General features: G+C 25.0%; 1 protein-coding gene across 1 annotated transcript in view; it reads left to right on the top strand.

Moving 5' to 3' along the window:
• Positions 1-6,364: 6,364 nt before the first annotated feature.
• The window catches only part of LOC145834732 (uncharacterized), a 48,898-nt gene continuing 42,227 nt past the window's right edge, over positions 6,365-13,035 (top strand). The window contains exons 1-3 of the mRNA XM_082942240.1: positions 6,365-6,551; positions 6,689-6,926; positions 12,547-12,694. Coding sequence (XP_082798366.1) covers positions 6,365-6,551; positions 6,689-6,926; positions 12,547-12,694 — 573 coding nt within the window. The remainder of the gene's footprint in view (positions 6,552-6,688; positions 6,927-12,546; positions 12,695-13,035) is intronic.

A 13,035-nucleotide genomic window follows, 5' to 3' on the forward strand; every position in this document is an offset into this window, starting at 1 on the left:
AAAACGTTTCTGTTATCGAGTCGCACACCACGGGTACCTTTTAACGTCTTGCCTAGGACAAAGTACAAGCTTTGTACAAGCTTTTGTACCTATAAAAACTAAGGAAAATAAGTTACTTAAAAATGTTGATAGTTAAAGTGAAAAAGTATACAACTATGTTCATTATTTTAAACACTAAATTATAAAAATTAACATTATGCATACTTTAAAATAAAGTTAACAGTAAAACTAGAAAATTTATGTCTTAACTATTAGCATAGTTATAAAGGATTGAAAAAAATTTTTGAAACAAAATCTTGACTGGATAGAATTAGCATGGAATATTTAATTAGTTAGAAAATCAACCTAAATTCACAATTGAGTTGATTTGTTATTATAAATATAATTAATTTTATCAGGTCTTTTTTTATTGCAAGTAAACCATGATAAAATTATCATTAATGATTGATGTCAGCTTGGATAGTCTTTCTGAAAAAATTTACACAAAAACTGAAATAATAAATAAGAAGCTGCTAGAAGAATCTGTATCGAATAACCAACATAAGAAAAAAGCTTACGAGACTAAGGATGTACAAACAACAAAAGAAGAAATAGAAACTTCTAATGGTTTACAATACAAGTTTAACGATAAAGTTTCAGAGACCAATTTTGAACAAACAGCAAATGAAAAAATAAATACTTCTAAAGCTTCACAATCTGGTTTGAACAATAAAGGATCAAAGACCAAGACTAAACAAATAACAAAAGAAGAAATGAAAATTCCTGATAACTCACTATGCGATTCGAATATTAGAAGTGATACTAAGACTGCAAATGAAAATTTGGAATTTTCTTAATGTGAAAAAGATCCACAAACAACTAAGCAAGACGCATCAAATATTGTAGTGGAACTATACAATATGTTTTACCAGTTAAATTCGTATCTAGAGCAGCAATCTAAGATTTTTGAGGTAAAACTTGATAAAATCGACTTTAGAAATGTAAACACTACTCCCGATGTAGACAACCTAAGATTGGCAGTTGAGGACGTCTTTGACCAATTCAGTGAGAATAAAAGCTACATTGCTGATGGAGATACTTCTGAGCCAAATCTGTTTCGGAACTTTGTGGATAGTTTTCAGGAATTAGTTGAAAATTTACTAAAAGACATTGTTAACGCCACAGAGACACAACTATCATATAAAGATGAGAACAAACGCAGAAAACTCTTTGTTGATAAAGGGGAGACGCTTGGCCACTTCAATGATTATGTACAAAAAATTTTCACAGTGTTCAAACAGTTTTTCAAGTACGTTGATAAAATTCGTCATTCGTCAAATGCAACCAAAGAAGAAGTCCTGAAGCATATGGCTGATTGGGACAGAAATTTTGAAGGTTTATTAGAAGAAATGCGGAAGGCCAAAAACAGTTTGAAAAACGCAAAAGAAAGATCCACTACTGAGTTGATGGCAAATAGGTTTTCTTGTTTGTTAGAACAGACAAATAGAATTATTTATTATTTTAACCATGGCTTGCTTAAAAAGATGTATGTAAAATAAAGTGAAATAAAAAGTGAACGTGTTTATGCTAACAGTTTATACAGATCGGTCCATGTTTGACTGCTTAACATTTTTAGTTTTTGTTTATAAATTTTAGTTTGTGCTAACTTCTTTGTTATCTGTAAACGAAATTATGTTTGTTTTTTAGACTTATATAATAAACCATTTTCTTAGTTGATAAAAATTTCCCGGTCACACTTATCGTATCTTTATATAAAAAAAGTAATGTAACATACACTAAATTTATGTTCCAAACACAAAATTATTTAAATACTAATAAGTAAAACTTAGTTTAAAATTTGCATATGTTTTATGTAAAGTTTCATAAGTATATTGTCAAATTGAAATTAGACAAATTTCGTTTTTAACACCATCATATTTTTTTAGTATGGTTATTACTACTTATAAAATAAATCGCCACTATGTTTTTGTTAATGCTATGTATGTAGTGTTCCATAAGCAAAAAGCGATACAAATGTTTTACATTTATATTAATGCTAAAGTATAACAATGCTAAGTAACTATACTTCGAATTATATAGATTCAAAATACTACTAATACGAAGTATGAACTGCTAAATTAAAGTCTTGTTGTTGTAACATGAAAAAATAATTTTCACAGAACAAATGAAGTAATCAAAAAGTTGTTTGCAAATATAAAACTCAAGAAAAATATTTAAAAATATATATAAATAAAGTTGTTGTAATAAACTTAATACATAGAAAATCTTAACTTTTATTACTTAAAACTAGGTAAATTCTTTAGATCAAACATTTTTATTAGTTAACTTGTTTTAAATTAATAATTATAAAATAAATAAAAAATCTTAAAAGCTATTTGCTCTATTTGTTACAAGGTATTAACTCTGATCTAGCTCCACAAACACATATAAATACTATGAATGTTTTTCTATCCTTAAAATAAACTAGTTAAAAATAACAACTATTTCTTCCAGCATTTTAATCTTTATAATATTTGTAAAAACTTTATTTAAAGCAAGATGTGCTATTTTGGAAAGTTTAAATAATTATCATAATGCTATTATTGTCTTTTATAAAAACATCTCTACTAGACCATAAGGTTTTAAATAGGTCGTAATTTATAGTATACATTGCTAATGCTGTTTCAAAACAGTGATTGTGCTTAAATATAAAAATAAATTTTGATAAAACACATAAACATTAAAGGTTTTAAAAGTTAGTGTCAAAAAAATTTTTTTTAACCAAAATGGTAATAAAAAACTAAACTTTAATTTATGAAAATAGTTTTATAAAAAGATATAAGAACTTTAAAATTATTGAATCCAGTTAAAACAATCACGTATAGATTTTTTGCTTCGTTGACTCATATCATCATTTTACGTTAACACATTAAAACAATTTCTAAATTATTTTAATAGTTTAATAACGTTTTTAAGATACTCATTTTGGTTTAGAAAGTTATAACTTTAAAATTAAGAAAAAAATAATTTTTTACTGTAATTTTTTTACTACTAACGGTCTAGTTGTCATCTAGATACATATCTCAACTAGTTAAAAATTTTACTGTATAAATTATTCGATTTTTACTAATATCACTGACTAAACTTAATGTTATGCTTTATTATGCATGAAAGATATTTTTATATCTTTTAATAAAATTTCATGTAAGTGTGACATTATCGGAAAACTTAAACTTTATTTTTTTTAACTGTTTTGAATACAAATGATTCATGTCAACATTTTACCTGTGTGATGAAATTCGAAAGTTTTTAAAAGCATAAAAATACTTTTAATTATAAGCAAGTTGAAACTAATATAAATAATATTAAATATTGCTTTTAAATCAAGTTTAACAAGAATTTCAGTGTAATTTTTATCCATTTTTTTATACTCGTTATAAACAAACCTATTTAAATCGTTATTAAGTTAGTTTAATTAAAGAAGAATTACTTTGCTAGTGTTACGTTTATTTACAAAGTAAAAAATATTAAAAACAAGGTTTTGTTTTATTAAAAGTTAAATTTATATAGGGTATCAAATATAATGTGAATACTTAAAACTATGGTCATTAGACTAAGTGTTGAGAAATGGATTTCAGTAACGGATTAGTTTAAAGACGTACCACACATACATTTAGTATTGAGCATAATCTATCGTTTAATAAAATATGACCTTTAATTTGAAACCTGCAAAATTGAAACCCAGCGGCCTTAATGTGTTTAGTTAATTTTTTGAAAACAAACATGCCATATATCGATATGCTTATACCGTTTTTATTTTATTTTTACGAATAACAAATGTTTTTATCTCTTTTTCTTGTCCTTGACAATGACGTAAAACTGAATTTAGGTGATGTACAAATCGACAACCGAAAGGATTTTTTAAACTAGATGTTTTGACCTAATATTTTTAGCAATTTTTTTTTGTCGTACAATAAACAATAATGATACCACCGTTTTAAACATAAATGAAATCGTTTTTTGATTGAAGTACTAGTATGTTGCCACTTTTTAATCAAATGTATCTTTTGAAAAATGTTTATGTACAAGAAGGTATAACTACTTTTAACAGTTTAAAAATGCTGGTTTCTATGTTTAGAAATGTAAAACTGTACCTATTAATATAAAGTGTTGTTAATATTTAAACTTTAAGAATATATTTTAATTTTTTGCTTAGGTTCAAATTTCTGAAACTAATAGTTAGATTTTATATAAAGCCGTGTACATTTTGGTTTTTAATTTTTGTATATATTTTATACATGTAAGATATAAAATTTAAGGGAGTTTTAAAAAAGTTGAAATGTATTAAAAACTAAATTTTGATAAATATGGTGAAATCTATATATATTTTTTGTTTTGAATTAAAAAAAAATTTTTTTTGTATTTAATGATTATCATTTGTCCATATATTTTAACGACAAACAGTTTGAAATTTTTTAAACGTTTTTTATTAGATAGCTTTACTATTTTTTGAACAGTGGTAATTGTCTCTGCCCTTTTGTATATTTTAAAAGACATTTTTGTTTTAAATTTAGGTCTTAATAAATTTACAGAATATTAATATAATACTTATGTGCAAAAATTTTGCTTTTATTTCAGCTTGAAAAGACTATGCTTTCTTAGCTCTTACTATTCATTTATACTTAGTTATGCCTTCCTGAGAGATAATTTTGACATATATGTACTCTTTAGCGTTTTTAGTGTCGTAAAGATTAAACGAATTAAATACATCCAAATTGTAACATTTAGCGCGTTAAAGCTTTAGTTTGAAAAAAAGCTACATTGCAAAACTGATTCTAATGGAAGCTGCAGCTTCAAAAATTAAAATCATACAATTTTATGTTAAAAAAATTTGCATAACTTGTTGTTACTATTGACTACGTTAAGTGTTTGATTTGCAATCAATATAAATGTTTTTGAGTTAAATTGTGATTTTATACTTACTTTTAATTAATGTTTTATTGGTTTACACAAGTGGCATGACATATAGAGTCATAGGGTGTGTGGAGAAAAATAAATTGCCCTGTATAGAGTTATCACTAGTACTTCAACATTCATATGATATTCAATGATTTTTTACATAACTGCATATTTTCAGACTAAATTCAATAACATTAGAGATAGTTTAAATTGCTGTGTTTCCGCTAGGACGTATTATTTTAGATGTTTTAATTTTTGCAAATTCGTAACTTTTTTGAGCTAGCTACGTTCCTGGGACTTATGTTTAAAAGTTTTAGTTAAAATATTTACTTTAGTACTTAATTATGTTTTTAGTAATTCACTATACACAGTTTTAGTATTAGTATTGAATTAGCTGCACAACGTGAAATATTCATTAGTAAATTTCATCAGCTTTAAATTTGTTCAAATTGTAAAACAACTAAAATGTAATTCAAAGCTGTTTTGTAAGGTATATAAATAATATTATAGAGTTTCGGATCACACTATTTAAAACTAATATACAATTGTAAAGGTTAGTAGAGTAATTCAAAACCATTTGTTTAGCCTTTTTAACACTAAGTTTTGTTTTTGTAAAACTTGGAATTATAAGTACGATCAACATTTTAGCATTAAATTATAAAAATATACCATCCACCTTTTAGCATAAAATATAAAGTAATCAAAAAAGTTGTTGGTTTAATACTATGAAATTAGTTATTAAGGATTTAGTTGTTTGTTAAAAAGAAAAATTTAACTTAGTGAAACTAGATTAAGTTTTAAACATTGTGAGAAACCACTAATAACAGATATTTATTTGCACTTTATATTTAAGAAAAAAGCAAACTAAACATAAAATAATGTATGGCTATTAATACAATATTTTTAAATCAGGTTCTTGTGTACTTGCATGTTAAATCATGATAAAATAGTCATTAAAGTTGAAAGTCAGCTTAATCAAGTTGGTAATTGCTTGTATTGGTTCTGCTGCATGTTATGGAATTTGTTGTTACATTTACAAGTTGAATGACTCTCCTGCATTGGAAAATGATAAAAGTAAAGCAGAAGTTTATGACAAGTATTTACCTGAAGTTAAAAAATAGCGAACGAAAAGGAGTACTGTTCTAAAATAACTGATAGAAAAATCGAACTTTTAACAAACAGGACGTCAAAAAAATCTGTATCGAATAGCAACCACCATAAACAAGTTTCAGAAGCTAAAATTGAACAAACAACAAAAGAAAAATTGAAAATTGCTAATGATTTCCAATACAAATTAAACGATAAAGTTACAATGACTAATATTGAACAAACAATAAAAGAAGAAATGAGAATTGCTAATGATTTCCAATACAAGTTGAACAATAAATTTTCTAAGATCAACGTTGAACGAACATCAGAATAAGAAATGAAAATTTCTAATGATTCTCTATCCCTTCTCAAAGATAAAGTTTCAGAGAGAAATATTGAACAAATAAAAAAAGAAGAAATAAAAATTTCTAATGATTTACTACCCGATTTGAACGATAAAGACGAAACTATACTTGCAAACCAAACTAATAGAAATATGGAATTTTTCAAAAACGGAAAAATCAGCAAATAGCTGATCGATCGAAAGGTATATTGGAACAAAACTATGTATTTGACAAGTTAAAATCGTAACTAGAGCAGCATTCTAATTTTCTTGAGACGAAACTTGATGCAATTGACCTTAAAAACGTAAATACTACAGCCGATGTGAGCTGTCTAAAATTAGCAGTTAAAGGTTTAGTTAACCAGTTCAATGATAACATAGTAACAATTGACGACAACGTTTCTGAACCAGTTCTATTTTGGAACTTTGTGTTTAGTTACCAGGACTCAATTGCAAAATTAATATCCGATATTTTCAACGCTACAGAAAAACAGATGTCCAATAAAAATGTGAACGAACACAGAATTTTTTTTGCTAAGAAAGGAAAGATGTTTGGGTACTTCAAAGACTATACACTGAAAATTTATTCATTGTTAAAAAAGTTTTCAAGTTTCAACGAAAAATTCTTACCTGCATCAAAACCAACTTTTAAATAGATTTTATGAAGCACATGCAAGAATGGAACGACAAGTTTGAAGGATTACGAGCGGAGGTCAAAAAAATCAAAATCAATTTGAATATTGCAAAAGAAATAACAAGCTATAAACCGTTGGCGGGTTCGTTAACTAAGTTATCAGGACATACTGACAAAATTATTGAACGTTTGAATTATGACTTACTTTAACAGAGCTGTGTTTACAAATAATGAGTGAAAGTTTTTATGATTGATTTATGTTTGATTGCTTAACTTATTATGTTTTTTTTTAATTTATGAGTTTTTTGTTGTTGTATATACAAAAAGTTATGTTTGTTTTATAATACTTGTGCAATAAACCATGTTCGAAGTTTTGAGTATTTCATGTTTTACAAAATTTCAAACATCTAGATTTACTCTATTAATCATTACTATTTGTTTAAATACAAGTGTAATCATAACAAAAAATTAAGAAAAAAAATATAGTTACTTTAATTTATCTATTTTAAAAAATTTGTCGTTCGATTTTTTACAAATCTTATCAAGCTTTAGAAATCAAACCCTAAAAAAAAAACAATTAACTTTAAAAAGTACAAAAAGTAACTTTAAAGCATGTTGCGTTTAGAAATATGCTAAATTGTAACTTGTAGTTTATATATACTTTTGTACGTTTGTTTTGTTAATGCAAACAAAAAAAGAACTTGTTAATGTTTAGAATTTGTTAGTATTTGTGTTAATAGTTTTAAGTTTTTTTTAAAAGGTCTATTTAAACTTTTATTTACCTTATTTAAAAACCTCTTACAGCTAAAATCACTTTTATAAGCCGATAAAAAATGCCAATAAGTATTTACTAAAAATTTTTTCTTTTGTAACACTTACTTTTATTTTTAGAGAGGTATAAGGTTAAAAAAATTTTACTAAATTTTTTGACTTAAAAGTTTAAATAAACTAACTACTCATAAACTAAATTTTATTTAAACAAATTATAAACAGCAGTTGAGGTTGACATAAGTAATATAAAGGTTTTCATCAGGTTTTGAAGTTTTTTTTTTGTAAAGACTTGCTGTAAACGTTATTTTGCAATCTTTCAAATTATAAAGTAAAACTTTAAATAAGATTACAGTAAATAACATCTTTCTATCGGATAAATACAAGAGATCAATTGTTTAAATATAATATTTGTATGAAACCTACTGTGTTAATTAATACCTAAATAAAATTATAAATTTTCCTAATTCCTTATTTCTTAAAACCAAATATCTGTTTTAAACTTTAAGCAAGTTTATAACTTATTTTTAATTTATTTTGGGAATCTTAACTTAAATACAACGTAATAATAAGATGCGTAAAGTTGATTCATTAATGTTTCATATACAACACTTTAAACGAATTAAATAATTCTCACAACTATGATTGTCGGATAAATTGTAGATTTTTTTTAGTCACCTTGTTTTATTTAGATATTTATTTAGTTTAATATGTGTAGCTTGATAGCATATGTTCTTATAACGCTTTGAAAAGTTACATTGAGTATAAGTTATGCTTGAAGATTGAAACACAGTGGCCTTGATTTAACAGAGTTATTTTATTATAAAAAATATATTTTATTTGCCAATAAACTAACATATCGATTTGTTCAAGCGTCTTTTTTACATATAACGAATATCTTTTATTTAATCCCGTTTCAAAGTTGTCTTTTATCATTCTTGTTTTTTTTTTGCATGTACAACTTTTATTTTTTGTTTTTGTATTTTAGTTTTCCATAAGTAATGTAGCAAACACTTTTTACATATGTTTTTGAAATTAAACTGTATTAATTAGCATTTGTAGTTTTTGCTAATATTAAGTACATTAGTTTATGACAAGCCATAGATATGAAGCTTTTTTTTTTATTGGTGAACTATATGATTTAAAATAAAATTATTATTAATATTCACAATTTTTCGATATTAGATTTATACTGTTGGTCATTTGTTTGACTGTGGTATTAACTTTACACTGATAAATTCTACACAAGTGTTTGCGCTTATGGGGACTTTTAAGAATCTACCAAGCTATAATTTTACATGAGGTAGTGTAAATAATTTTGCTTTATTTACAGAGAATGTCAAGTAAAACTTTGAAACTGGTAAATAAAAACAACTAACAAGTAAATTTATAAATAACATTAAGCATACTGTTACTTATTTAAGGGTTTTTATAAACCTGCAATTAAAGAAAAACCTAGAATTTGACAATTAAGGCTAAAAAAACATAGAAAAACCTGGAATTTTGAACAAAAACTACTAAGACACCTAGAATTTTCAACAGTTTCTACATGCTAACTAGTAAAATTTTTGTGATAATTTTTTATTAATGATATTATTCAAAGTATGTTTAGAGTATTTTTTAATGTTTTTATACTATTTAAAAATTTTTTTACCTTTAAGCTTAGTTTTAAACTAAAAATAGACCCAAAAGCGTATTATTTCAAAAACCTGGAAGAAACTCAAAAAACCTTGAAGAAAAATTTTAAAAACAAGTCGTAACCCTGCTATTTTAAAATTTTTTTTTGTATATATGCCAACCATAGATTGGATGCTCAGGTCCCTCTGATCTAGCTACCAGGTAAGTAATGGTGGGAACATAATGTTTTCATTATTGTTAAGAAATAATTGGTACATTTGTACACATTTATTTAGTATCCCACAAATAATATAAAAGTAATTTTATGTTTTGTTACATGAAACAAATTTGGGTAATTTCCTAGGATGATTTTGCACCAATATCAAAGTGAAAATATTTTACACTTTCAATTTTATACTTTGATACAAATTAAATTTGAACAGAAAACTTTTTTTACTAACTTATAAGGTTATGATTAACTTTAGGTGGGCACCAATATCAAAGTGAAATTCGATGTACAGGAATTTTTCAGCTTTTTTTTTAATAATTTTCAGTTTTATTTTTAAAATAAGTACATAATGTAATTTTAGGTGACTCTTCAACTGTATATAACAGTGTCATTTCAACAATGGGACTTTTTAACTATTTTTTATTCTTTTATTACTATGGTCTATACTACTTTTATATGGTTGAAGAGTCACGTAAAATTACATTCAGTAGTATAAGGATTTATTATTATAAAATATCTTTAGCTTTCCGATATTAGTATTATTGAAAAGAATAGGAACAATCAATTTATCTATTAATGTAGAATATAATTTGAAATGTCACTTAGTTGAAATGACATTGTCGTTAGAGTTAAATAAGGCTCTAAAACCGACTTAATTTTTATAATTAATTCACAGCGATATGTAAGCTACATAAACCATAATAATAAAAGGATAAAAAATAGTTAAAAAATCGAATTGTTGAAATGACACTGTTATATACATTTGAAGAGTCACCTATAATTACATTAAGTAGTATAAGTACATAAGCAGGGCGAAGCCCTGCTTATGTACTTATTTTAAAAATAAAACTGAAAATTATTTTTAAAAAAGCTGAAAAATTTCTGTACATTGAATTTCACTTTGATATTGGTGCCCACCTAAAGTTAATCATAACCACTTATAATATACTTATATTTTTATTTTATCATCACCGTTAACCCTAACCCTTACACTTGATTGGTAGCTTTTTTTATGTGTTTTTATTTATTTTTTTTTTAGTATTCTTTTTAATAATAATTTACATTATAATTTTTTCCGTTATCACTGCTGCCTCTAACTCTTATTCTCGATCTTTAGTTTTTTTTGTTTATTAATTTATCTTTTAGTTTTAATTTTTAAATAATTTTTATTAGTTTTAATTTTACTATCACTCATACCCCTAATCTTTACCCTGGATCGGTAGCTTTGTTTTTATTAATCAAAAATTTCTTCAAGAACTAGAGCTTTTCATTTTTATACTCGTCTTATCATAGTGTAAAATTAAAAGTGTATAATATTTTCACTTTAATATTGGTGCGAAATCATCCTAGGAAATTACCCAAATTTGTAGCACTTGAATTAAAGTAAGATGTGAAGTAAAAAAAGTTTTTGTGGTTTATGTATATGGTATATGTAAACTACTGCTTTAACAGATTATAGTTTAAACTGACTTTTTCATTAACTTAAGGCTATAGGTGATTCCAACATTTTCAAACATAAACAGTTTGTAATATATAATGTTAATTTAAGCATTAGTTCTTTTAACATCAAATTATATACTGCAAAATAATTTTTATAGAACAATAATTGTTAACTAACTTTTTAGATAAAATTAGGTTTGTAAAAAAAAACAATACAAATATTTAACAAAATTTTTCATTGCCCATTTTCATGCATTTTCAATAAATGTACTAAAAATCTAAATTCTCCTTGATTTTTTAAGGAATTGTTCTTAAATTTTTGAGAGAAGATTCTGCATTTTTAATTAAGTTTATTGTAAGACCATTAATGAATAAGCCTATTGTGACCATAAGTAAGAGAAAGCTTATATATTAAAAAGTACTTTACTCAAAGTTTAAATAGTTCCAAGTTAACTTTACATTTGTTTGTTATATGAAGATTAGAAAAAAAAAAAAACTATTGCTTTAAAGCTTTAAAAAAAGGAGTACTTTTTATAAAATGATCTACTTTTTCCTTTTTTCTGGTCCCCTCATAGGTAATGTATTAATACAACACTACAAATTTTTACCCTTATATCTCAAAAATTTGTTTGAATATTAAGAAACAGTGAAAAGCAAATGTATGTTAGCAAAGTTAACTTTTTATAAGGTTTTACTATAGGACATATGTCTACAGTATAATAATAAAACCTATTGTCTACAGTATAATAATGAATCAGTTTAACAAGATTATAAAACTTTTAAAAACATGTAATGAAAATGTTAAAAAAACCAAAGCAATTTAATTGGTTGAAAGTTTATTTCACATTTCTGAGTTTTTTTTTAAGTTTAAATTTAAATACTTCAATTATGATTAATTTTGCTTACTTTTACAACAAAACATACTCAGTAGATGACACCTAATGATTTTATGTTTTACCAAGCAATTCAACACAGAATGTTTAAGCCTAAATTGCTGAAGTTTAAGACTATGTGTGCTGAAAGGTTGTACCAGTTATGGTTAAGTTTTTTCTATACTTAAAACCATTTTTCTAATTTAATTAATTTATATGTAACTTAATAAGATTTTAACTTTTAGACAAAAACTAACTTTAAAAAAATTATAAGTATACCAGCTTTGTATACAATGAGTTGTTCGTATTAAACAAATTTTATAAAGTTTGTTTTTCTTGCAGTGGTTAGTTTACAATGCAAATTGTAAAGTTAGCTATCTATTGGTGTTTTATATATGACCTGTACTTAACATTAAATAAATTGCCATAACAAAAAGACTTGTCAACTGCAACAGATGGTTCACTGTTTAAATGCTAAGTACAAATATTATAATAGATGTATTATATCACTATTAAAGTAGTCTTTTGTTTTGTTTCAACTTATAATTTTTAAAAAATATACTAAATCTACAGCAACCTTTTATTAATAATAATTTAATCATTTGCCACATTAAAGTGACTTGACAACAGATGACCCACCAATGTCTGCTGTCAACCATCATTCAAGTAGAGAAAGGGTGGAAGTTTTTCTCAATGGGGGAAAACCCTGGGGTTTTGCAATAAAGGGGGGCTCCGAAAGCAACAAGGCTCTTAAAATTTCCAGAGTGAGTTTTTTTTTTATGTATACTTATAATTTTTAACTTTAGATCACACTTTTACTTTGTATAAGTTTTGATGTTGCTCTGTTAATCTTGTAACTACAAAATAATTTAACTTGAATTGTTTATATATTTAAACTAAAAATAATTTTCATTTAAGTCCTATATTTTTGTTTCACATAGTTATTTAGAGTAACATGTTTTTGGAATGTTGAAACTCAGTTAACAAGGCCATAGGGCCACAGTAAACCATTATTATTTTTTAAAAATCTATTGCTTATTTTTTTCAGATATAATACATTTCATTGCAGGACCCACTTAGCTTTTTCATATATAGCAGAAGTAAA

The sequence above is a fragment of the Thalia democratica genome, chromosome 1 (assembly GCF_965202585.1).
Source record: "Thalia democratica chromosome 1, ktThaDemo2.hap1.1, whole genome shotgun sequence".
Taxonomy (NCBI): Eukaryota; Metazoa; Chordata; class Thaliacea; order Salpida; family Salpidae; genus Thalia; species Thalia democratica.